At 43.8% G+C, this 25,695-nt stretch overlaps 1 protein-coding gene across 1 annotated transcript in view; it reads right to left on the bottom strand.

The window, feature by feature from the left end:
- The window catches only part of T265_07130 (hypothetical protein), a gene marked incomplete at both ends in the record, with an annotated part of 59,757 nt that overhangs the window by 29,910 nt on the left and 4,152 nt on the right, over positions 1-25,695 (bottom strand). Inside the window, 3 exons of the mRNA XM_009172573.1 lie at positions 19,947-20,022; positions 21,358-21,768; positions 23,801-24,284. Of these exons, the coding sequence (XP_009170837.1) occupies positions 19,947-20,022; positions 21,358-21,768; positions 23,801-24,284 (971 nt within the window). The remainder of the gene's footprint in view (positions 1-19,946; positions 20,023-21,357; positions 21,769-23,800; positions 24,285-25,695) is intronic.

Here is a 25,695-nt window from a genome sequence, read left to right as displayed (position 1 = left end):
TGATTGGGATCAACAAAAAATTTCGACTGATAGTAGCTTAAAAATAATGCTTTTCTTAGATTGTTGTTGATCTTTTCCGGGTTGCTTAGAGCATTTTTGAACTGGTAGAATCCGAGTGTATCGGTAGGCGGCGATCGGACCAGTGACAGATTACGAGTCGTCAAACAACACTAGAGGACGTCAGGCGCGTTGGTGGGATCAAGCCCTTATTGCTGATGTCAATCTGAAGGAATAAGGCTGAAGGAATTACTAGCGGAAATCTGCTACCAGCAACTAGCCCGTTTGAACAAGATGGCCTCACAGCGGACATGACCTTCAAGCGAGGGCTGATAAAGAGCTGGTCGTAGGTACGCCTCCTACCAACCCACGCAGACAATCGAAAGAGAACTCAAAACAAAAACCGACACAAAATGGCAACAGAAAGTCTAATTAAATTCAGGACATTTTCTTCACAGGTCTTCATCAACTTATTTTTTCGGTTGGAAGATTTCGGAATTCATGATCGTCAAATCAAATGAGAAAACTCGCGGGTTTGGAGAACTGGCAAGGTGGAACTTAGAAGGTGAAAAGTTTGGAAACTAATGGTTCAGACATTTCATGTGTTTGTTTGACACAAGGGTGGAATAAGAAATGCACATAGCCGACGTATGAGAGTTAAATAGTGGCTTAGCGGGGCAAGACGTACGTTTTGGGTGATGCTGAGCAAAAGCACTTGCTTGACAAAACATTGATAGTCGCAGTTTTCAACGAGGGCTTGATAGGCCGCGGAAACTGCCTCCGACAGTGAATGAGAGTAAAGTTAAACTTCTCAAGATACACCCACAAAATGGCAACAGAAAGTCTAATTAAAATCAGGACATTTTCTTCACAGGTCTTTTTCAACTTATTTTTTTCGGTTGAAAGATTTCAGCCTTCATGGTCGTGAAATCAAATGAGCAGATTCGCGGGTTTGGGAAACTGGCAAGGTGGGACTTAGAAGGTGAAAAGTTTGGAAACTAGTGGTTCAGACATTTCATGTGTTTGTTTGACACAAGGGTGGGAGAAGAAATGCGCATAGCCGACCTATGAGAGTTAAATAGTGGCTTATCGGGGCAAGACGTACGTTTTGGGTGATGCTGAGCAAAAGCACTTGCTTGACAAAACATTGATAGTCGCAGTTTTCAACGAGGGCTTGATAGGCCGCGGAAACTGCCTCCGACAGTGAATGAGAGTAAAGTTAAACTTCTCAAGATACACCTATCGGGAGCTCTAGCTGTGAAACGAACACTGGCACGAAACCGTCTGGTTCTCCTGAAGCTTTCGATCTACGGAGACGTACTCATTCAAACAAATGGCAACAACTGATTGACAGAGGGTATCAGAAGAGAATTATTCAGCTAGTTGGAGGTAGGAAGTCAGCATAACAAGAACATCATACCTGTCACTGAGTCGCCGGAGCAACAAAACAATTTCCGACCACGGGCGTAACGTAAGAGGCGATGGATAACGCTGAAGGAGTGGATTAATAGAGCGCAGAGGATCTCTTCCGAGGAGTAGATCAGCTGAGTGTCGACACCTGTATCTGAAAGATGATCGGGGGTATTGGAAAACCGAAACAGTAGAAAATATCGGTGTGAACAAGCAATTTACAGATGGAAATTTATGTCTGGTCCCATTGTTCGGCTGTAACGCCTTTTTCATGCCTTACTGCCATTTCTCTCCGGGGGACCTACGAGGGCTGAGATACCTCCAGGTTGCTGAGACCCAGACATGAGCGGTTTATATGCTGGGGCTCGTTTTGAGCCTCAAACTTTTCTGTTTGGAAGTTTGCGTATTCACCACCGAGCTACCTCGAGCTCGTGAGAGCAATCCAAGCTGATTGGTTAAGTGAATTCCAAGAATGAAATGCCCTACACCATGAAAATCCTAATAATATCCGAATAAATGTAAACGTCTGACTACTTTAAGTAGCACATCAACTTCCAATCGCATAAACCGCTTCGACTGTGAAAGCCTGAAGAAGTGTACTGAATATTGCTACTCGAGTCTGCTTATCTATATGATAATCTACGAGCAAATATGATAGTTTGGTTTTGCAATAAAGTCTAACAATCACTTTTTCTGCTAAAGATAAGTCAGCGACGTCCCTTGAACAGTGCTATGTGTGGAGATAGCGCGATAGCGCTTAGATCAGTATCCACTACACGCATATAAAAGAATCCCAACAAGTACAAATGTGGCGACGTTTGAAGAGGTCTTTCCAAGGTTGGAGAAGGTTCATTGTCATCCACATCCGATACACCGCTTTACCGCCAGCTTGCGCGAATCGCCGTAGCTGCATGCCAGCCGGATAAGCATCGACAAGACAGACATTTACAACTAATTCAGCACTCCGGCTAACAACACATCAACCCATTTTGGAATGTTCAACCTCGAGACCCAAGTCCGAGATGCATACGAGGTGCACCCAACCGCTTCACAATGCTTCTTTTGGCGCCACACACCCGAATTTGAGTTTCCCTAGCCCAAGTAGTTTGCTGTCTTTTTTTACAGCCCGTAGCATCCTTTCGCTTCTATTTATGGAAGGCTTTCGGTGAATAGATACATCACTGTAGAGTTGCAAACTATGGGCAAGATTAACGTACACTGGCAGAGCAGGTGTTCCAGACAGTACCGCCAAACAGTAAGGTGGGTTTATTATCACGTGGTGACTTGTCCGTTTATGTTGCTTCTGCTGAAGGTTCGTAACAATGACGGCAGTTTTGCGTTGGCCTTCATGAGTCCTGAATAAAATTCTGCTCCATATGCGTCTTTAGTTATGGGGTGCATTCCTATTTGACAAATTGACTTTTAGAGTGCTGATTCTGCGATTTAGAAAAAAAAGCACAAGGATCGTCGTATCTTACTTCAACTTCCTGTTTCCTTCCCTCCCACCAGAGGTTAATTATTCCCGGGCCTGTATCCAACACAATGCTGGAGCTGATCGTGGGCGCCTTGCATTCATAGAACACCGAATTCATTTCTATCCACGTTTCCCTACTTTCTTCTAGAATGCTGTGCAATCATTATGTCCGAGTGTACATATTTTGAGGACCAGCGTTTTAATAAAGCCGTTCCGGTTTCCTTTTCTGAGATGACTGACTGTATGATGAAGAAATTCACAAAGGAATCCATTCCGATTTGTTTTTAGAAATAGTAAATCCACCTGCTTCAAAAAGGCCAAGCACTCCATTGCAAAATAACACTCGTGGCCCCCTCTTTCCGTTTCAGGAAAATCCGTTTCAGAAATTCCAATACTGTCCCTCATTCCGAACTCCTCACAGCTCCAACTCACCATCTTTGCGGACCCTTGAATTTGTCCTTGCCCATGTTTTCCTTCAACGAAAATTATTTAGTTGTGTAATTTTCCCCCATAATTTGCTTCAATGCATACCGAAGAATCCTTTTCGACATCAAAAAGGTAGGTTGGAAATGTTCTTTATCAAAAAAATCTCCCGCATACACAGATATAAATAAGGACATCGAACAGCCGGTAAGTATGAAGAAGAAGCTGCGTTGGTTGGGACATGTGTTACGTATGCCGAACCATCGTTTGCCAAAGAGAGTGCTGTTTTCCATGCCCAACTCAGAGTGGCGTAAACAGAGAGGTGGCCAACCCCTGACTTGGCAGAAGAGTATGAAGGAGATCACGAAACGCTTGGGTTCTGTCGGTGCTACTCACCTTCCAGGATGGGGACCGCGTGATCCTCACTGTGCCTGGTTGGAGACACTACAAGATATGGCTGCCAACCGATGTCAGTGGCGTTCTTGTTGTTAGTTTCTATCCAGATTGCCTGAGTGAATGTCTGGAGGTGTAGGCACCTCGGAATGATTGTGTCAAGCTAGCCCTAAGTCCCTTCCCTGTCCACCTTTCCTCTTTTCTTTACAATAAGGCTTTTAAATAAATCATGGTTGTACGGCAGTGAAGCATCGGTGTTGAACATTGATGTCATGCTGTCGATGATGATGATGACAGTAAGTATGTGTTTTCCTGAAGCCAAACAGAGAGCAGATAATAACTTACTGGGAAGAGATTTCGTTTGCAACATGTGGCGCGGCGTCGAGTTCATGAATCCCATAATAATGTCAAGGCTACAATTAACCTAGGAGCGGAGAGAAATATTGTAAAAGATCGGAAATCCGGAGGCGAGGTATATGAATCACCGTAATTTGAATAGACTCAGCATACTGAAGGTGAATAGTATGTCCGTAAAGCAACTTAGCTAATCTGATTGAGAGTGTCGAGCGAAGTTCATCACCACTTTTGTCAATCTACACAGGTGTGCTAATTACGTTGATGGGAAACCTCGTCGGAAGCGAGAGTTTGCCCCTCTTCGTACATGGCATTTTAGCCCCTTTGATTGTTCGCTACAATCTACACCAACAATTTTCTCAAGATCACTGCTTTAAGCATTGTTCAGAGGAGAACAATATCAAATTTCTCAACCTGAACCACTCAAGAGTCAAAAATCGGGGAAGTTCAAGTGAAACCAAGCAAGCCTATTCTGAAAAATACGGTGCGACGGTCTCGCTCTTGTTAAAGTCTACTCTCAGCTCCCGTCTGACTGTTGTCCAGCTGACTCAGAAGGGGAAATAAGCCTTGGGCTTGTGGTGCCTCAGTACGGATGTGCGATGAATCCCAAAAGTTTTAGACTACTTAATACGGGATTCAGTAGCAGCGTTTTTTATTGTTCTACCCAGCAGGAAGCTGCGGTGCATTCACAGAGATTCATTACCGCTGTATGAACTTTGGTCTGAAAAGTAATGCTGTATGGTTACAAATCCGAACAATCAATTCATTAAGCTACCATGAAACGGCGAATGTTTCCACAGAAGGGGATTTATCTCTAAAGGACCGCAATCAATCTAACAACAGAAGAGCAGACGTAAAAATCACTATTTAGCAACGCCGACTGAATCATGATGGACACTTAGGCATCAGAGGTGAAGCTTCTAAGATATCAGAAATTGATGGTCAGCATCAATGATCAGTAATCCAGAGGAAAGTTGAACTCAGTTACGGGTAGTCTAAACAAAGTATGCCGGAGGGCCTTGATAGACCCTGGTTTGTTGTTGGTTGCTCATGACTGGTAAAATAGAGCACCTCGGTTTCATTAACAAGCTTGACTAAACACGGGGCATACATTGTATCACCTGGATAACTAGCAAGTAGAAACACCAAACCGTGTCAAATTTCCATTGAAAAAGAAAACAAATTGAAGAATGGAACAAACTTAGCAAATCGTATCGATCCGTTTGCGTGAATGTTCTCAACAACTCCGATGGCCAGAAAGCGAACACTATGGACGATTATTTTAATTCCACGTGAAATGTCCCGTTTCGGCTTAGTTTTGGGTTGCCCCAACTGAGACAGCCTAAGACATGACAGGTGATAGAATTAACGATACACGGTAAAAGAACAAACAATTTCCAGGAGGCAGTTGCGTTTTGCAACTATATTACAGAATACAAGTAAATCCGTTTTGTCTTCAGTAATCGACACCAATACCAAGAAATCGAGACTCCACTGGGTTGTGAATGACCCTCATCAGTTTGTATGCACACAATTCCAGAGGTGAAACTCACCAGTGAGGGATCATCACGTAGATGACGGATGAGTGGATCGCGGGAATAACTTCCATGCTGTAAATCAGACGACAAAACACCAGAGTGTCAGCAAGTGATGTACGGGAAGTAAAGGAAATGCGCTTCAATATTTGTACTTCGGATGGAATCCGAGCGACGTAGTGTACATGAAAACATACAGTAAAGCATTATTATATCAATTTTGGAGAATTCATTCTGTTGCGTTTCGGTGACTTTTGAAAGGGATTTAATTTCACTGGATGGGTGCCATTGAGGATCGAACAAGATGTACATCTTTACCGGGCTACATGAAGACACAATGATTGGGTATTTGTCTATCAAAGCTTGTTATCTCTCACTGATGTCTCCCTCCAGTGTCTAGTAGCGAAAAGAAGACTGGCGTTATCTTAGTGTTTTACTTCGACCTTGAAGATATCTTCGTAAAGTCTGAACTACGAATCAAAAGTTAGACCGGCATCAGGGTCATAACGGAACTCCGTGATGCTGTTGGTGGTTGAGTAGACTGAATTTTCATCTGGAGCGGAATTTGAAAGTTGAATTTTTAGTTGCCGCATCAATGTCTCCACCACTGCGCCGCTTCAAACTCATTTTGTTATTGCAGCGTTGTTTCTTCCAACGCTTCAGCAGTTATTGTCATGATTCCGTGGGTTCGGGCGTCGCCAATCTGTTGTATCTGACTGCTGCTCCTGCTTCAGTGCCTGGTGCCAAAAAAGGACTCACCGACAGGGAACACAACATCCTTGTTGTAACAAGCGATTGCGAAAGTTACAACGACCCCGCACTATTCTGAGGGAACTTTCTGAAATTGATCCGGACTGCCTGATCGACGTTTAGTGAACACTCATCAACATCAACTGTGCTTCCGCGAAACGCCTGAACACTTATCAGAGTCGGTCGAGCTTTTTGGGCGCTCCTGAACACTCATCGGCTTTTGCTAAATCGATTGAGTGACTGATTGGCCTAGATGGTCGTGGCTTCCCTACTGAGATTTTGCTGGAGTTCCAGTGTATCAGTGGGGTCCGGGCTTTCTATCCAGATCGTCTGAGTGAATGTCTGGAGGTGTAAGCATCTCAGAATGATTGTGGTAAGCTAGCACTAAGTCCATTCCCCGTCCACCTTTACTCTTTTCTTTACAATAAAGCTTTCAAATAAATCATGGTTGTACGGTAGTAGAGCATTGGTGTTGAACACTGATGTCATGCTGTCGATGGTGATGGTGATGATGACCTTCCTGACACAGCTTTAACAGCCCACGTATCCCAGCAACCAAAGTGAGTGGCACTCCGTTATCTTTGTAAGCTTTTATTACTAGCTGTTCGCAGATAAAGTCCGTAATTCGAGAGCGTGGTCGTTAGGCACCGAGGTATCGGGCCTAAGGATGGAGACGTCCCACAAACAAACAGTTCGAACGTTGTGCACTAACTAAATAGTCATTGAATTTGTTCCAAAATTCATCTAGATGGCCTTAATCTTGTGAGATGTTTTACCCACACTCGGTTGAAGTATGACAACCGGAGCTTACAGGACAAGCAAGCTAATGATTAGTTGACACCGAGACTGTCAACTCAGGACAAGCACGCTAATGATTAGTTGACAACTAATCTAGAAAACAATCGTAGTTGCTATGCTTGCTTCCGGACACCGAGAATGTCAACCCAAATTCAACAGTGTCGTGGAAACGTTGTATCCCAGATACCGCTTCAGCGTACCTCAGGCTTGAATTGGTGGGCGAGATCACACTTCACTGAGTGGTATGGGATGTACGTTCCTCTTTGTGTGCAATGTCATGAGTTCGGCTTGGGTTTGTGGAGCATCCCGAACTCATCCGAACCCAGTGTGCGGGTTCCAAACAGATAGACTAACATGGTAGTTGCAAAATTAACAGGTCACGTGAAAATAGACAACAGTTCAACCAGTATACAGGGTTCGGAGAAGGTGTCGCCAAAAGTGAAGTTGTACTGGCACTGAAAACGGGTAAGAGTATATCACTGAAACATCTACTGTTGTTGAGCTACAGGCATCTTTTTCGCGATAATTCCCTTCATTATCAGTTGCAGCAATATCACCAATTTTCAATAGTGATGTCTTGCTGCCGCGAAGCAACATGATCTGGCTGACGACACTGTGAAACTTCCAGTGTGGAATGAAATTATCTGTAATGGTTGCACAGGGTTTGGAATACTGGCATGGAGAGGGGGACGACTAGAGTCCTCAAATAAAGTCTTTGGCACAAAAATCTGATCGCAACATAAACGGAACGCAAGTACACTAACGTTTCGCCACGTGTGTTCGAACCCGTAACTTCGGGGGACAAGAATAGTGTGTTTGTCACAACTCCAACCATGGAATAATATGATACAGAGAATCTACCGGTGTGACACGGGCGCCCGCAGTATAGTTCGATGGGTCATGGATACACTAAACCTGTCAAACCACGGTAAGGTCCAGAGTCTCTACGACAGTCTTTCGCTACACAGCTGCCATGCAATCTGGAGAAAACACAAGAGTCAACATGCTGTTCGGAATTCAACAGGAGCTATTAAAATTTCAGGGTTGAGGTTGTTCACTCGATTACGCGGTCATGGTGTTGTTATTAGCACTCAAAAAGGTATTTTTGGTTCGTTTTTGTTAACCTTTCTTTGCCCTACGTTTGATTAAGATGGTATATCGCCTGCCGCTGATAAGTTGACCACTATTTGTAACTTTCCTCTCTCTCTCTCTCTACTTCATTTAAGCAGCTGAAACGTTTATTAGAAATGAGTAACTTCTACGGACGCTTCAGTCCCAAACCTGCTTCCCCTCGCGAATCTTTTATCTGAAGAAATTGAAACATTAGGTAAACCGATCCAGCAATATCTGCTTCTCTCCCTTTCTATAACTAAACGTTGATGTTTCTGTCCATTCCATACGTCAGTGCACTGACGATGTCACCTCGATTGGTGATGAAACGTTTGCAATCCAACTGCCAAGCTCGGCGAACAGACCATTGGGTTTGTGGAGCATCCCGCTCTCATCCGAACCCAGTTTGCGGGTTCCAAACAGATAGACTAACATGGCAGTTGCAAAATTAACAGGTCACGTGAAAATAGACAACAGTTCAACCAGTATACAGGATTCGGAGAAGGTGTCGCCAAAAGTGAAGTTGTACTGGCACTGAAAACGGGTAAGAGTATATCACTGAAACATCTACTGTTGTTGAGCTACAGGCATCTTTTTCGCGATAATTCCCTTCATTATCAGTTGCAGCAATGTCACCAATTTTCAATAGTGATGTCTTGCTGCCGCGAAGCAACATGATCTGGCTGACGACACTGTGAAACTTCCAGTGTGGAATGAAATTATCTGTAATGGTTGCACAGGGTTTGGAATACTGGCATGGAGAGGGGGACGACTAGAGTCCTCAAATAAAGTCTTTGGCACAAAAATCTGATCGCAACATAAACGGAACGCAAGTACACTAACGTTTCGCCACGTGTGTTCGAACCCGTAACTTCGGGGGACAAGAATAGTGTGTTTGTCACAACTCCAACCATGGAATAATATGATACAGAGAATCTACCGGTGTGACACGGGCGCCCGCAGTATAGTTCGATGGGTCATGGATACACTAAACCTGTCAAACCACGGTAAGGTCCAGAGTCTCTACGACAGTCTTTCGCTACACAGCTGCCATGCAATCTGGAGAAAACACAAGAGTCAACATGCTGTTCGGAATTCAACAGGAGCTATTAAAATTTCAGGGTTGAGGTTGTTCACTCGATTACGCGGTCATGGTGTTGTTATTAGCACTCAAAAAGGTATTTTTGGTTCGTTTTTGTTAACCTTTCTTTGCCCTACGTTTGATTAAGATGGTATATCGCCTGCCGCTGATAAGTTGACCAGTATTTGTAACTTTCCTCTCTCTCTCTCTCTACTTCATTTAAGCAGCTGAAACGTTTATTAGAAATGAGTAACTTCTACGGACGCTTCAGTCCCAAACCTGCTTCCCCTCGCGAATCTTTTATCTGAAAAAATTGAAACATTAGGTCAACCGATTCAGCAATATCTGCTTCTCTCCCTTTCTATAACTAAACGTTGATGTTTCTGTCCATTCCATACGTCAGTGCACTGACGATGTCACCTCGATTGGTGATGAAACGTTTGCAATCCAACTGCCAAGCTCGGCGAACAGACCAACAACCAAGTTACACAACCATACGGAGAAAAAAACGTTTCAATCATTCGTTCAAAAAGCACGGGCGTAAGACACGACTCAATTAGGGTTAATACTATTTGGAAAAGTGAATACTTTTCGAGATGAAATTGGATCATCTGCACAAAAACGGGAACACGGATTTTCAAACTCAGAGCTCGAGGTAGCTTGTTCGCTAAGATCGAACTCAATGAATAGAACGTCCGTGGTTCGAACCCAACCAAAGGCAATTTGACTGCTCCTGTTTAGGCCTGGCTGGCTGTGAACTAATTCAGCACCCGTGCTCTCTTCGAATGGAGAAGGAGCTGGGTACCGAGATGATTTTACAACTGAAACTTTATTAGTACACACTCACCATCCATTTTGTAAACCACTCTGCATGAGGATCCAACAGACTAATGACGCACAGTGGATTAACCTGGCCAAAATCTGTTCCATGAATCCACCCTGCCCCATGGCAGTTGAGGGCCAAGACGTTCAGGGTTTGTTCAATCACTTCGTTCAAAAATCTGTAGTACGGATACATGATTAAGCTCTGGTTAGCATTTACATTTGAGAATGACAAACGGTTATTCCTATATGAGTGCATTTAAACAAGACGTGTGTACAGGTTACAAATTGTTGAAATGAGGTGAACGTGGGGATGAATGGTTAGTTTTCAGTGATCATGAGGATGATGGGTAGAGCACATCTATAGCCTTTATAGTTGAACTCATACGGCCTACAATTCCAACACAGTCCGGATAGAAACTGACAGCCAATGACATCAGACATATTGGTTAATATCTCCAGGCAAGCACAGGAGGGATCACGTCCCGGAAGAAGTACAACCAACTGAATCATGTGTCGGCCTGCGTGCAGCACATTCAGTTGGAGGACATTATAAACGAGAGATTCAACTGAGTCTCCCGTGAAAACGAAACTGATTTGCAAATGAGTGTATTTCTCGAAAACAGTGCAATTTGGGTTCAAGTAGATCATAAGGTTGACGAAAACTCGGGGATTGCGCTTACCTGATGAGCCCAGAGTAGAAGGGCGAAACCGTTCGTGGGCTGTCGAAGAGTTTTCAGCAACCTTATGAGTAGTTTCCTTTATGAAAGTACAACTAAACGTTTGTCAGCAACCTTCATTTCTTCACTTCATATCAAGTTTTGCCCGATTCCAGATTTCCATCACACTGAAAATTCACGACCGCTTATTGTCGTATGTTGACTACTTGATAATACAACTGAAAGATTCTTTGAACCCCAGTAGCATCAAAAAGGAAGTTGTGCGAAGAGCATTCAAAAGCAACTTCTGGGTTAGGTCCTATTGGTAAAGCGACACTGATATTAAAACGGAAAGAAATGATCCATTAAAATAAGTAACGGGAAGGCTTTTGAAACCTGTCATAAACATGAACAAGTGAGGGTGAATCTAAGTGTACAATATGCAGTAGAACAGGTGGTGCTATAACAACACGTACCTCCTCTTTTTGAACACAAAGTCAAAGGATAAAGAGCAACCAATGCCGATCAAATTAAACTCAGTGTGAATTAGATTCTACAGTCGTTTTAAAGAATATTGCGCAAGTCAAGTGATGCTTGAGTGAGTTGCCATGTGCCTCGAAGCTCATCAGGATTGGCTTCCTTCTTAGTATCTCCGTGATTCCCAAGGAGGACCTGAAAAAAAGTGGTCAGTCCGATTCGATCTACTCTGGTGAACTTGGACAGACTTGTGTCTTTGGTGTTCGGGTTCGACTTTCGCATGCTTCAGCTCAACACTAGACAGTCATGAGTGCCCACGGCGCATATGAATCAAACCGAATTTTAATCGCGCCGACTGTGTCAGGTGACCAGACTTACCCATTAAATCAAACAGACTCAGTTTGACCTAATGTGAGCTAAGCGCACAAGACAGTTTGATGATTGGTTGGATGTGGAATTTGGAGGTGAACCTGATTGGCCAAAACCCGATACGTCGATTCGTCCCAATAGGGACCAACAGCATCCGATCTATGAGATCAATAGTCGGTCCAAACAATCATAATGGCAAACGCAATCATGCACGTTTTTAACTCACTGCTCGGGGTAACGAATCCAGAATTGGCAGATATTTCGATGAAACTGGTTCAGTAGGTGGCACTGAAACAATGGAAAATTAGAGAAATCAAATGTACCACAGTATCGGATCCGCATCAAAACGGTGAATATTTCACTTGTCACATAATCGTAACAAAATTCCTGGCTAACGACAATCTAAACTTTATAAACAAGTGACCTCTGACCGGGAAAGAGACTTCACGATTTCGGTTGAGACAGACATGAAGAACTTCGCCAGTTAGCGAATATACACTCATTTGCAAACTAATTTGGTTTTTCCGAGAGACTCATCTGGAACCCAGCTGAATCTCTCTTTTTGGATGAATTTCAGGCTACAGTGTTATCCACATACACAAGTGAACCTGGAATCGGTCAGACCAGTCTTCTACCCAGATTACCCTCTCTGTAAGGACAACAAGGTTGTTTACACCGGAAGTGAAAAGGCACAGAGCCCCTGTCAAGGCCCTAAACGAAACATGGCTGATTAACCAAGGATGGTTTCGTGAACATGTGTGTTGCTGGGTCGGCTATCCGACAGGAGGAAAACTGAACACTTGTGTCTGTTTTGTACTGTTCAATACTAACAGGACTCTATAGCCTCACTCCAGGTCTTGCTTCACAGCGACTTTGTCTGACAGGTCAAACTCATGTGAAATCAATCGGTACGTACCCTCCAGAGATACGGTTTACACACAACCAAAAATACAATTTACACATTAGGGTGGTTGGAGTGCGAGTTTAATGGCCGGAAGTCCGTGGTTCGAGCCCAACCTCTACATTTCGACTTACCCCTGTCTAAGCTTGGGCAAATGGGGAGTATCTCAGCTCTCGTGCTTCCTTCGAGTGGCATGGCACCTAAGCACCGGAAGGGTGCTACAACTAAACGATTTATTTTTTTAGATTTTCGTCTGCCTCCGGGGACGTACAAGATTCTCATTTTGGGAGACCACTCACTGTAGCCAGGAGTTTCGGGATCGCATACGCCAGGGTGGGCAAATTCTCAGACACCGATCGATTCACATTGCATGAGATTGCCTCTAATGGCATCACATCACCACATAGACACACCAATGCAGCATCTGCTCTCTTTAACTCGATTACATTGTCCCTCGGCAGTAAGAAATTCGAGAAGGGTGAATCACAAGAATGGAGCGAGCAGTCGATTTTGGATCATACTATCAGCAAGACGGTTCAGTGGTTAGAGTGCTAATGTACTGACCGGAAGGTTCATGATTCGAACCCGACCTGCGCCTCTTGACTAGGGCAACCTGACAGTATCCAAGCCCTCGTGTTTCCTTTGGGTGGCAAGGCAGCTAGGCACCGAAAAGGCGTTACAGTTGAACGATCTGAATAAAACTTAAAATCTAGTTTTTATAAGCCTTAGGGAGCCAACTGTGCCTGAGTATGTAAAGATTGACATGTGTCTACAGCGCCACCAGATACCCCAGGTTGGGCTTAACTGTCTAGTTGTATTCACAAGAATCGAGATTTATAAGCACTCAGATGGGTTTGTTGGTGACCTTGAACTGCTTGCTTTTGGTTTACTCTTAGGTTCTTTCCATACCCGGTTGAAGCCGGATAGAGGACGTTCAAATGGATATGAACGCGGATCAGCATAAACACTATGGGGTATTACCCAGTGCGCGTGGGTGCAACCCTGAAACGAATGCCGGACAACCATGCAACGTCGATGGTTTTGTATCACAAGTCGCAAGGTTGATTCCACTATTTAGAGAAAATCAAGGTTGTCGTTGTATAAATCAGAAGACAAGTGAAAAAAGGCGGTTTTGATGCACAGAAAGTTTTTTCAAAATAACTTTGACGCCTCTTTTCATGAATCAGGATAACTTGAACTTCATAGGAAGATTGGCTTTCCTCTAGGGGAAGTATTACACCGACACAGCAAAAGACAGCCTCAATGAAGTAGCCACTGCTGCCCAGTTTCATTGAATTTATTCGATCACACATATAAAGTAGGTTCCCATATTTCAGGAGAGAGCATCAGAAAGATATTTATTCGTAAAAATACATCACCAACTTTGATAAGGGGAACTACTTACAAGGTTGCTGAAAACTCTTCGACAGCCTACGACCGGTTTCGCTCTTCTTGGGGCTCATCAGGTAGGCGCAGTCCCCAAGTTTCCGTCAACCTTATTTTCTAGTAAAATATGTTCAAGTAGAACATAAGGTTGACGGAAACCCGAGGACTGTGCCTACCTGATGAGCCACAAGAAGGCCGAAACCGGTCGTAGGCTGTCGAAGAGTTTTCAGCAACATTGTGAGGTGTTTCCTTTATGAAAATATACTGCCATATCTCAAATATCGTGCCAACTAAAACATGCGGCGGCCTGTGTGCAGCGCATTCAGTTGTAGAACAGCATAAACGAGAGATTCAGTTGAGTCTCTCATGAAGACCAAATTGATTTGCAAATGAGTGTATTTCTCGAAAATCATCAACTTTGGTTTAAACTGTTAATACGTTCGATATACTTCAACTCAGAGACTATTGCTGGGCTACGAGATTTTTCGCAGCACTCATCCTTCCGAACCGTCCCCTCAGCAACGGTTCGTCCAGTTCTTTTCCGTATTTCTGATTTCTAGTCCTGTTTTGTCGTGACTGACAGAAGCGGCAGGAAGAAAGGAGTTGTCCAGGGGTTATTCTCATATGCTTGTGAGAGTTACAGCGCGGTTGATCATTCCAGTTACCATTCATAGTAACTTTTTTTCCGTTAGTCGACAACAAGTTCACTGTGCAAAGGTATCCAAGCCTTCCGTGTGGTTATCCAGTAGCGTTATTTGTCCAAAGTGGAGTCAGAAAAGCGAGTCTCATCCAATATCAACTGCAGCTGTGTGTGACATCATCTAGGATGCCATTCGTCAAAGATCCCTCACCACAGCTTCAAGCATGTTCCACAATCTTCAAAATTAGGTACGATCATATGTAAACAAGCTTTGTCTAGTTCGTAACATGCGACATGGTAAATCAACATTGACCTGAGCGCGTCTCTACCGAAGTCCTTCAACACCTAGCGAGGAATATGTTCCGCTTTAAAGAACAGATGTTAATTTCAGTGAATTTACAAGAATAAATGTAATGAGTACTTTTTTGAAAGTTTTTTTCGGTTGTCTTTTGTACGCAGAATTAGTCCGGCAAATAGTAGCGCAGCTGCAAGTAACATAGCAACTGCTAACTTGCATTACAGGATGTAGATCCGTGGTTCGAATCCAACCTATGCATCTCGGCTGCTCCCATCTAGATTTTGGCAACCTGAGAGCGATCGTGCACCATTCAGGTGTCATGGCAGCTAGGCACCGAAACAATGTCACAGTGAACGAAAGTGGTTAGAACTAGAAGATTAATGCATTGAATTTACCCTGCCACGATTCCACGACTGGAGGGGAAGGTAAACATTGGCGAAAAACGACGCATGAAAGACCAGAAGCTTTAGAATGGAGGGTTGACTGAAACATAAGTGGTCACATATGGATGACTGCATAAAATCAATCTGTCGTGTATTGGTCCAGCTAACAAAGGCAACTGAAGGGAGGTGCGTAATAACCGCGATATCTATAAAACGTCGCCGCAAGTGAATACCGATTACTAGGCTATTTTATAGGATCACCGTTGCCGCATTAACAAAGTGCATGACCATGGACGGCTTTCTTGGATGGATACTGATAGAACTGTTTGTTTCTCAAGCGCATCAGTGTGAAAGTTCACAAATGCTGCTATATACTGGACTGTACCTGACCCAATCAGCGGAAATTTCTGTAACAAAAGGATACCGCTTTCGTGTTTGTAGGAACGATCTGATTTGGAGACATCTGGGGACATTCCGAAGAAAACTGGATTAGGAGAATCAACTCAAGCCTGAAAATTCTGCTAGCCAGTGAGGAAAAACGGCACGAAGGGCTGGCATCCCGGTCGGTCAACTGTCTCCAAAACGATGGAAGTCCGTGCATAGTAAGAAGCTGCAAACGGCTTGCGTTGAGCCGATGGTGTTACTGAGCACAAACCATAGATTTCATGTAGACCAAAGGTGATAAAACCGAAGGCCTAGCGTTTAGAGTCTTGTTGCAAATCATCAGCCAGATACAGCATAATCAGCTGCTATCCGTTTCTCTGTTTGAGATTTACACACCGATAATCCAGAACCTGTGACCTGCTCGTTTTTAGAGGCAGACTGTCCAGTTGCCCAGGCCTACTGCACGCATGTGGTAAACGCAACTACAACAGAAGATGACGAAACGCGAGCCAGCATTGTCAGACGGTTTGTTGGTCAATGATCACCACTAAGACGCGGGGAATCTACCAATTTACAGCAGNATCACGGGGCTCTGTATCGAAATTCTGCTGAGGCACTGTCGAATTTGGAGATATAGGATGGGAACTAAGTGCCTGAGAAGCAGTAGAGCTTACTGGTATCATTCCGTCGCTGAATTGTTGACTATCAGACTTGCCATCTAACCAGGAAAGTGACAAACAGTCAAATGAACTAATCTTACTATGTAATTGGGAAAAATATACTTATATTCCCTGAAATTAGGCTTATATCATATGCCAAGTGGAGCGCACTCAATTGCTGGGATTTTGTCGAGTCCACAGGCATTAAAAGTTAGGATTTAGTCTTCTACAATCATTGACGAAATTGAAAAGGAAAGGCGAAACAGAACAGTCGTACCTAACCCCATTAAATGTAGTGATCACAGGCGAGAGCTTCCAGTAGACCTTTACGCATCCGCAAGATTTGGTGACACATTTGCCGCCCCGTAGGCACTGCCACGGTACCTGACGATTCACAAGAGTCGATGGGAGTCTTCAGCAAGAAAAATTGGAACAAATAAATAAGGGGCGTTCCCAGCCACACGTGAACCGGATTTCGCGTTCTTTTTTCGGACTTCAAGTGAAATGACGAAAGGTTGTATGCAAGACCAACAGGTGCAGATGCAAAAACCGTATCAAACTTACAGCTCGAAGTGCACGATCCATCGGGTACAAAGCCATGTTCACTTTGTCTCGGAGGTGGGGAATTCTCTCCGCGTTTGACGTGAATAACCGTTGCACATGTTGAACTAAACGTGAATGAATATGAACACAAGTGTTTTCTGGGACTCGGTTGGCAACAATACAGGATTCAAGTAGATCACAAAGTTGACGGGAACTCGGGGACCGCGCGCCTACCTGATGAGCCCCAAGAAGGGTAAAACCGGTCGTGGGCCGTTGACGGATTTTCAGCAACCTTGTGAGTAGTTTCCATTATGAAAATATAATGCGATATCTCGAATATCGTGCCAACTGAAACATGCGGCGCTCTGTGTGCAGAACTTTTAGTTATAGAATATCATACACGAGAGATTCTGTTGAGTCTCTCGTGAAAACCAAATTGATTTGCAAATGAGTGTATTTGTCGGAAACAGTGCAATTTGGGTTCAAGTAGATCATAAGGTTGACGGAAACTCGGGACTGCGCCTACCTGGTGAGCCCCGAGCAGAAGGGCGAAACCGGTCGTGGGCTGTCGAAGAGTTTTCAGCAACCTTGTGAGTAGTTTCCTTCAAGAAAATACAGGATTACGTTTGTGAAGGGAAATGCTGTCGACAGCGATCGAAAAAAATAAGAGTGAAGAGCTGTCAGACAACTACCCCAGGAGAATAACGCAAAAACGGGGTGATTGGTTGCAGAAACTGAGCTTCACAACCGTATGATACAGCAGCGCCGCTCCAGAACTTTTAGCAAACACTGACTTCCCCATTCAGTGCGTTTGTTCTGTCAGGGTACGCATGGAATATGTCGTGGTCGCGAGGTCATGTGCCATAAAAGCACCCAAAGACAGCAGCTAGAATGCGTGGACTACTTGTTTGATTGTTTAACTCCTTGCTGCAACAGCACTGTTTTGTTTGGAAAGGTACTGAGGGCACAGAAAATTAAATAGCTTATTATTTGCTTTAAAGACCCTTATTTGACGCTCTGGAAGTTGTACTGAAACCCATTCTATAAGCTGTCCCGCTGTGAAACACACAATTACTTATTTTCATTATGTTCATTGCAGGCAACTTTTACTCGCGTACAAGATCTCGGAGCACATGAAAAGACTCAAATAACTTGACCCATTTTTTCAAGAGGAATCCGTCCTACCCAGGAGGGATTATTTGGGAAATAGGAAAGCTTTTTCCTTGCAACCAGTTTCCAATCAAACAAGACTCCTTTGGTCGCAGATGAAACAATTTTCAGTCCGCAAGCGGCCGATTCAGGAGAATCAAACCAAGAACAACCATACCACTGTTTCATTATTATTGGGAGTGACCAGCAGCGCGCATTTTATGAAAATCTAAAGAGTTTCTAACCCTCGATCGCATAACAAAATGTCCGAGTAAGAGCAGCCAATCAGAAGCATGATTAACTTCGGTCATGGAATTTACATTACATGGTCATGTGTTCACTGGACGCTCGAGTGACGACCCTACAAGTGGAAGGTTCACTTGTCGTGTGACAGGACGAAATTCCGGTTGAAAAATCGCCTCAGAATACCGAAAAGAGGAATTCCCAGCGTCGCTGAATCAGATGTTTTATCGGTTGCTATTCCAAAGAGTTTCTGACATGAGGCGACCTGGTGGGCACTTTCAGTTGTTAAACAACACCCTAAACGAGGGATTCAGCGTGGTTCCAGGTGAGTCTCCCATCAAAACCAAATTTGTTTGCAAATGAGTGTAGTTCGCTAATTTCGTGCAATTTGGGTTCAAGTGGAACATAAGGTTGACGGAAACTCGTGGACTGAGCCTAACTAATGAGCCCCAAAAAGGGCGAAACCGATCGTGGGCTGTCGAAGAGCTTTCAGCTACCCTATGAGTGGAGGAGATGTCTAGTTTTTTATCACCTAATTGTTGAGGCGGACGAATAATGAACAGGTTTATCATCTTGTGCCAGTGTGTGCATCAAGAATAAGCAACAGTGCTGAACGCTCCCTTCGGACGAAGTGAAAAAGTTCATTAGACGTTCGCAAAGCTGGTAAAAACGCGGGGTAGAGGTCAAAATCTCACAACATCGCTGAAGAATGAATGCGGCGCTGTTATTACGGACGGCCAATCCATGAGGACTTTCAATGTATTGTTTGACCTACGTTATTCTCTATTCGTGTGGCGTCACCTTTTTAGTAAAATGAATCTCCACGTGCACATATCTATGGTGAGAATGGTCGCAATAGGATGAGAAACAAATAGAGTGGTTTTAAAGTGGAAAGGAAGCTGATCAGGTGATACAACTGACCCGATAAAGAGAACTAAACAAAAGCGGTGTGTGATTCCAGCTGTTGGACACTGGGACAAGTGACACAGCCGGCAAAGACGTCAGTTTGTTTAGTTGAAACAACATTCTATCTCTAAATATAGGGCTTCCAAGCAACGCAAAGTTTGGATCTGGCGGTAGTGCGCAGAGTGTCCAATGTAGTGACATTCCATTCGGAACTATATCGACTGTTTCCACGGCAGTTTGATTTCACGTCATATGTGGGATAACAACACAAAAATTGAAGCCGCTGATTGAACCTAGCTAGATTTTCTAGTAACTGATCTCTACCACCTACAGTTGTCTCCTAAATTTTCATTCTTGACTGAACACCGCACATCACTTGTCCAGCCTATGGTGGAGATAGACGAAACCCGCGTGTTCGGGATGAAGGTAGTGGAAAAGGGGGTAAGACCAATGTGAACTCTCTGTCCCCGAAGAAGCCCAGTCCTGTTCAACATGGGACAGAGACAAGAGTGTGAATCTGTTGTGCGTCGAAAACTGTTTTACTTTGAAGAACTAAGCCAAATGCGACATTTGTGAACTTGCCTTAACGATTCATTTGATGTGAGTTTTGCATCTCTGACTATTGGAAACGTCAGTCGATTCTTGCTACTTAATTTAAATGAGTAGCCCACAGCTATTGTAAAAAAGCCGGTGGAATGTTCCTTCAGTTGGCAACGGAGACCAATAAGGTTGAGGTTATGAGGCATCCAATCGAACCCATTCAACGAGATTAGAATGCAAATTCTGTTTTTAGTGTACTCACTCAGCAAGAAAAACGGTTCCCGAATATTTGGCGGTGAGGTCTCCAGACCTTTGCAGACGTACCGTAGGGCCAACGACTGCGGGGGAAAAACGGGAAGGGATTCAGGTGAGAATGTTAACTAGCATATTTACAACTTCGATCCGGCTTTAGTAATTATTTACAGGAAAAAATGAAACGGAGAGGAAGATTGTAATGGTCCTCCCGTAACTGTTCTGCTCAAGCAACATCAGCTGTGAAGTTGCTGATTGCCATTCAAGCATATCACTTTGTGGAATGGTGAATGGAGGTGAATCGGAAATTCACCGTTTTAAAGACAAATAAGATGTTGTTTATCATATAGTTTAGTTACATTCCTCGGTAGTTGTATTAGCTCTGACGGAAGTGTGTCTGATGAAGTCAGTGCAAGAATCTCAAAGGCTCGAATCACGTTTGCTAATTTGCGACACTTGTGGCGTCAAAAAGGCATCTCACTCGATATTAAGGGTCGTGTGTACCAGGCTACAGTAAGGGCTGTGTTATTGTATGGGTGCGAGACATGGCCTGGGCGGACAGAGAATGTGAGATGTTTTCAGGTTTCTGACGACCGATGCTTCTAAAACGTTACTGGTTCTAGATGGCGTCAGCTTGTCAGTAACGAGGTGACTAGAAAACGGGTATTTGGTTGTGCTGCAGGCACTTCAATCCGAGAGAACACCCAGCATCATCGACTACGATGGCTTGGTCATGTGCTACGCATCCCAAAACACCGTCTTCCGAGTCGAGTGTTGTTCTCCGTGTACCCTTAAGAATGTTTAAAACCGCGAGGTGGACAACGCATGACTTGACAGAAGGGCGTGAAAAAGATCACGAAGAGTTTGAGTATGTTTGATGTTGTACGCCTTCCAGGACTCCGTGACTCCATGTGTGCTAGGCTGGATACATTTTAAGAAACGACGGGTAATCGATGTTGGTGGCGTTTGTGTTGTCAGTTGCTTTCCAGGTTGTCTGATTGAGCGGTTGGAGGTGTACGCACCGCATTACGCTTGACATAGATCATGACTAGGTCCCCTCCCTCACCCACTCTTTTTCATTTCTTTTCACTCTAGGGCTTTAGATATAATTAGACTAACTTATGGTTGTACGGGATTGAAGCATCAGTGTCAAAACTGATGTTGCTGCCTTTCATGATGATGATGAGGATGATGATTTAATGCCTAGAGACGAACTGTATTCCACTGAGGCTTGCATTCCTTCAAATGAAGTATGTTGGCATTCTGGGTTTCTTTTAACGGAGAGTTTAGATTGTTTCATCTATTTTGTTGGAGGGCTGAACTCCAAAGTGAAGTGCATTTCAAACTTGGTATTCATATGTTATTTTCTGTATTGTTACCTAACATATCGGTATGCTCGCCGGTTGTTAATGTCATCTTACCCACAAAACACCGTCTTCATCATTCAAGGCGTCTTCCAATCCTTGTCTCAAACAACTTCCTGCACGAGGATGCTTCAGGGGACGGCACTCCATGTTATCACGAGGTTTATCGCTTCTAGACGATCTGACAATTCCCCTCTGTCCAGCGATGCCGAAAAAACTGGAAGATCTGTTCCCTTGTGTTGTCTTTCCCTTTGGTGGTCCCTTTGATTCCATCCAGGATGTTGTGGAATCGGGCTCCTCTGGTTCTAGAATGTGGGGTGCCCAAGCTTCACATGCCTGAACGTCGTTGATTGGCAGACGAACCAACTGGCGCAGTGCCTGCTGTCTATTGGCCAATGAGCTGTGGTGACGGTCCAATGCACTGGCGAGCGTGAAAAGCTGATCTGGATTCATTACCGTAAATCCATCCTGATTGGAGTTTCGAATCAAAAAGAGACACTTCAGCCTGGGCTGTCGAGGAGTTTTCAGCAATCTTATGAGTAGTGCGTTACAAAAACACATTTCAGCCTGTTTGGATGGATTGAGTGTGGCTGCATATTCTAGCGATACAAACATTGTTTTTATTGTATTTTCGAGACTATTGGGCTTTCAAGCTGAAATAATCAATAATCATTAAGCATCGAAAGTCTTTTGAAACTGTAAGGAGGTGTCATATTTCACATGCAGGATGTGAAGCAATTTCATTGGGCAATTATTGATCTGTTCGTCGAGCTTGATGAGTAACTCGCGAACAAGGAGAGATCATCACTCAGCCGCGCGCTCATGATGTTTCCTCATTTCGTGAGGAAACGATTGCAAGTCAGTTGACAAGTTAGGCGAACAGAGCAGTAGTCAACTGATTAAAAAACAATACACGTGCCAGAGCTACCGATATTTCAACATTGTCTGCAATCTGATGGCCCTCCGTCCTTTTTAGTTACGACAAAGAATGCTGAATTCGACGGTGTGAGTAACCACTGGGAATGTTCTAACCAGTGAATCACCTAATGGAATGGTGATACACGTTAAAAATAGCAAATAAAAACGGTTTCCAAAATGTTTGCTTTGATAGATATTCGAGAACTCAACAAGTGGAACGGAAACCACATAAGAATGGATGATCGTACATGTAGTCAATTCAGCCTGTCGAGATCACGACAAGAGTTACCCGAAAAATACGTCTTTTTACCCGGATGTTTCACATTTTTGCACTTTCGTTCCGGACATTTGAAGATGGGTTATAAAAGTGCCTGAAACTGATTAACCGATATCTACCATTGGGTATACCCCCTTGTACGAAATCATGGGAACTGCTATAGATAGTATGTACAGAAGGAAGAGACGAGTGAAGGAGAATATGATGGATAAACCAAACCGTATTGGAGATTCCGTCTTGTAAATGAGGCCAGTTTGTTCTGAAAAGCCGAGAAGCACTTTAGAGCTGTTTTATCGTTCACTGATGATGACTTCTTGGATGTAAGTTTCATTCGCCTTGTGAAATTATTCTTCCTGTAAGCTGAACAGCCGATTGTGGCTCAGTGGTTAGGTGTTGAGATTATAAGCCGGTAAATAGCTGAGTTGAATCTCCCTGAATTTCGCACTGCTGATGATTCTCAATGAGAATGGGACAAGTGTAAAATGCTTCTCAGCCTTACAACACAGATTGGCCACACTCAGAGGGAAAACTCTGTCCTAATAATCCTCAAATCTCTTCACATTACCCGCGAACAAAACTGTGGTTCCTTGACGCAGCAGACCACTCATGCCGAAAACGCTTTGACAGCTCAGTATGAGTATCCCCCCTTTTTTGCGACCGATTAGTTAAAGAGTTTCCCTCAAAATTTCCATCGAACTTATGTTCTAATCCTGGATGTGACTCATTAGATCCCTAGAAAACACATCCGGAAGTGATCGAAGACTTTGCGGGGCTATCTAGCAAAACAAAGAACCTACTGTAAGTGCGTCGTGCAACAGGCAGTCCCCATTCAGATTTACAAAGCAAATGCACGGACGGATTGAATAGCGATGTCCTACACTTGATCCCATCTACGAGAATTCTGGAGTCTTGACATAATCATCATCATCGCCATCATCGACAGCATGACATCAATGTTCGACACCGATGCTTCACCGCCGTACAACCATGATTTGTTTGAAACCCTTATTGTGAAGCGAAGAGTAAAGGTGGACAGGGAAGGGAATTAGTGCTAGCTTACCACAATCATTCCGAGGTGCCTACACCTCCAGACGTTCACTCAGGCAATCTGGATAGAAACTGACAACAAGAACGCCACTGACATCGGTTGGCAGCCATATCTTGTAGTGCCTCCAACCAGGCACAGTGAGGATCATGCGGTCCCCATCCTGGAAGGTGAGTAGCACTGACGTATTTTTCATTTGTTAGGTTTGGAGATTGTGCACATTGTATTGACAAGTGATCGGTATGAATTAGTCAAATTACCTGATTTAGACAACTCGAAAACGAGGATTCCGCATCGCTGAACGTTTGAGCTGTTGGTCTTGCCATCCTCTCCGACGGGACAACTTTTGTCTCCTGTTTGTGTTGACTTTCGATAGGAACTGCGTACTGCACTGGAACATAATCATCCAAGAGATTGATCTTTCGTGTGTCATGTTTCACCTCAGATGATCTTACCGAGTGTTTCACTGGTCTTGCACAAAGTGTCAGAGAACTGGCTGCTGAGGAAGAGGATGTGGTGGATTCTGCCGGAGAAATCGCCCGACGATTACGGCACAGGGTTCTGATGTTTCTCTCTTTCGGTGCAGCCGCACGCAGGTTGACCGTGTTTGAAGACACAACCGTATTTGATGGAGGTTCAGCCAACAATTGGTCTGGCAAACGTTCTGAGTCGTGACCGGACTCCAGTGTGTTTACCAAATGGAGCACCTGGTCTTCATCGGCCGATGCCAGCAGATTCTGCATTCTGTGTTTCAGCTCAATGAGTGAATTTTCATAGCTGTTTTTTTAACGAAAAAAAACAGCCGTGAAACGATGTATTTCTCGCATTTGGCATGATCCTAAGAGTTTTTATATAAATCCGTTTGCAAATCGCAGCCTAAGTGTTTTGTATCTCGGATTGTTTACAACTTGTTTTGTATAGGNGGGTAAATACATGCGTTGGTGATGTGTTGAAATCGGCTTCACTTGCAGGACATTATCTCGATTGGAAACTCTACAAATTCCTCAAACTGGCAAAATATTCTCGAATTCATGCTCACTTGGTTTGTAAATTCTGTAAATTTCAATGCCAAAATGCACTGAAATAGTTGAACGATAGACAGATGATGCGATAAGAACCCCTGGAGATAGTCATCACCATATGCCTAACGACAAGGTATTTTAACCAACCAAAATTCTCCTGATGTTGTCCAACGGTCGCCGGAATACGACACAAATAATTTGCGAAGTGACCTTGTGAGCTGAAAGGAAATTGGCAGTTGCCACACCCGATTTGTGGCCTGTGATTACTCTTCACTTTGGTCAGGACTGCGATGATTGGCCAAACACCGAGCAAACGCCTTGCTCGCATACTGAGTTTTTGTCAATAAAAAACGCACGCTACTCACATGTCTGGAAGAGCATCTAGGAGGGATTCATACGACGAATGTTTTGCTCCTATTCCCAAACCCCCCGTTACTTTAACTTCATCAAAAAGAAACACTCAGTTCTAAATTGAAATTGCCCACAAAAAGTTGAAACAAAACAAAAACAAAAACATTTGCTTGAGCTTGATGCTGACGATGAGATGAGTTGGGATGAGGATAACGAAGAGTGAAATGACCTTCAACTGATTCTTAACAGCTAATTTATGATTATTTGTTCCTTTAAACAATTGACAGATACTTTCTTACATACAGATCCAACAAACGTGAACATGTCATTTCTATTATAAAGGTAATGGTATGACTGATTGAATTACAAGGTAGAGACGCAAATCAAACTAAACTCAAAGCACTGGTTCATTTCGTCTGAAGCTATCAACAGTTTGCAACAAACAAAATTGTAGAAGACTGTGATATTACGCTTCTGTGGACGCCGCTTTTGCAAAATAAACGTGCCATCAGTGTGCAGAATATCTCCAGAAACTGCTTTGAAGTTGTAGCTTTTCCGTAGATGAAGTTCCGTCACGAAGAGACTGGACCTTACCGTGGTGTGACGGTTTGCGCACCTCAGCGATCCATTGAGCTATACTGGAGAGTGTCCCGCGACACTCACAGAGTCTCTCATACCAGGTTGGTCAATGGTTAGAGGTCAGACGAACACAGTCTCCTGGCCCTCCAGGTTGGGGGTTGGAACATGTGGCGACTTGTTCCGTAGAAATGCTAATGCATTTG

This window comes from Opisthorchis viverrini (assembly GCF_000715545.1).
Source record: "Opisthorchis viverrini unplaced genomic scaffold opera_v5_161, whole genome shotgun sequence".
NCBI classification, from domain to species: domain Eukaryota; kingdom Metazoa; phylum Platyhelminthes; class Trematoda; order Opisthorchiida; family Opisthorchiidae; genus Opisthorchis; species Opisthorchis viverrini.
Note: the sequence above shows the minus strand (reverse complement) of the source record. Positions and strands in the feature narration are given on the sequence as shown.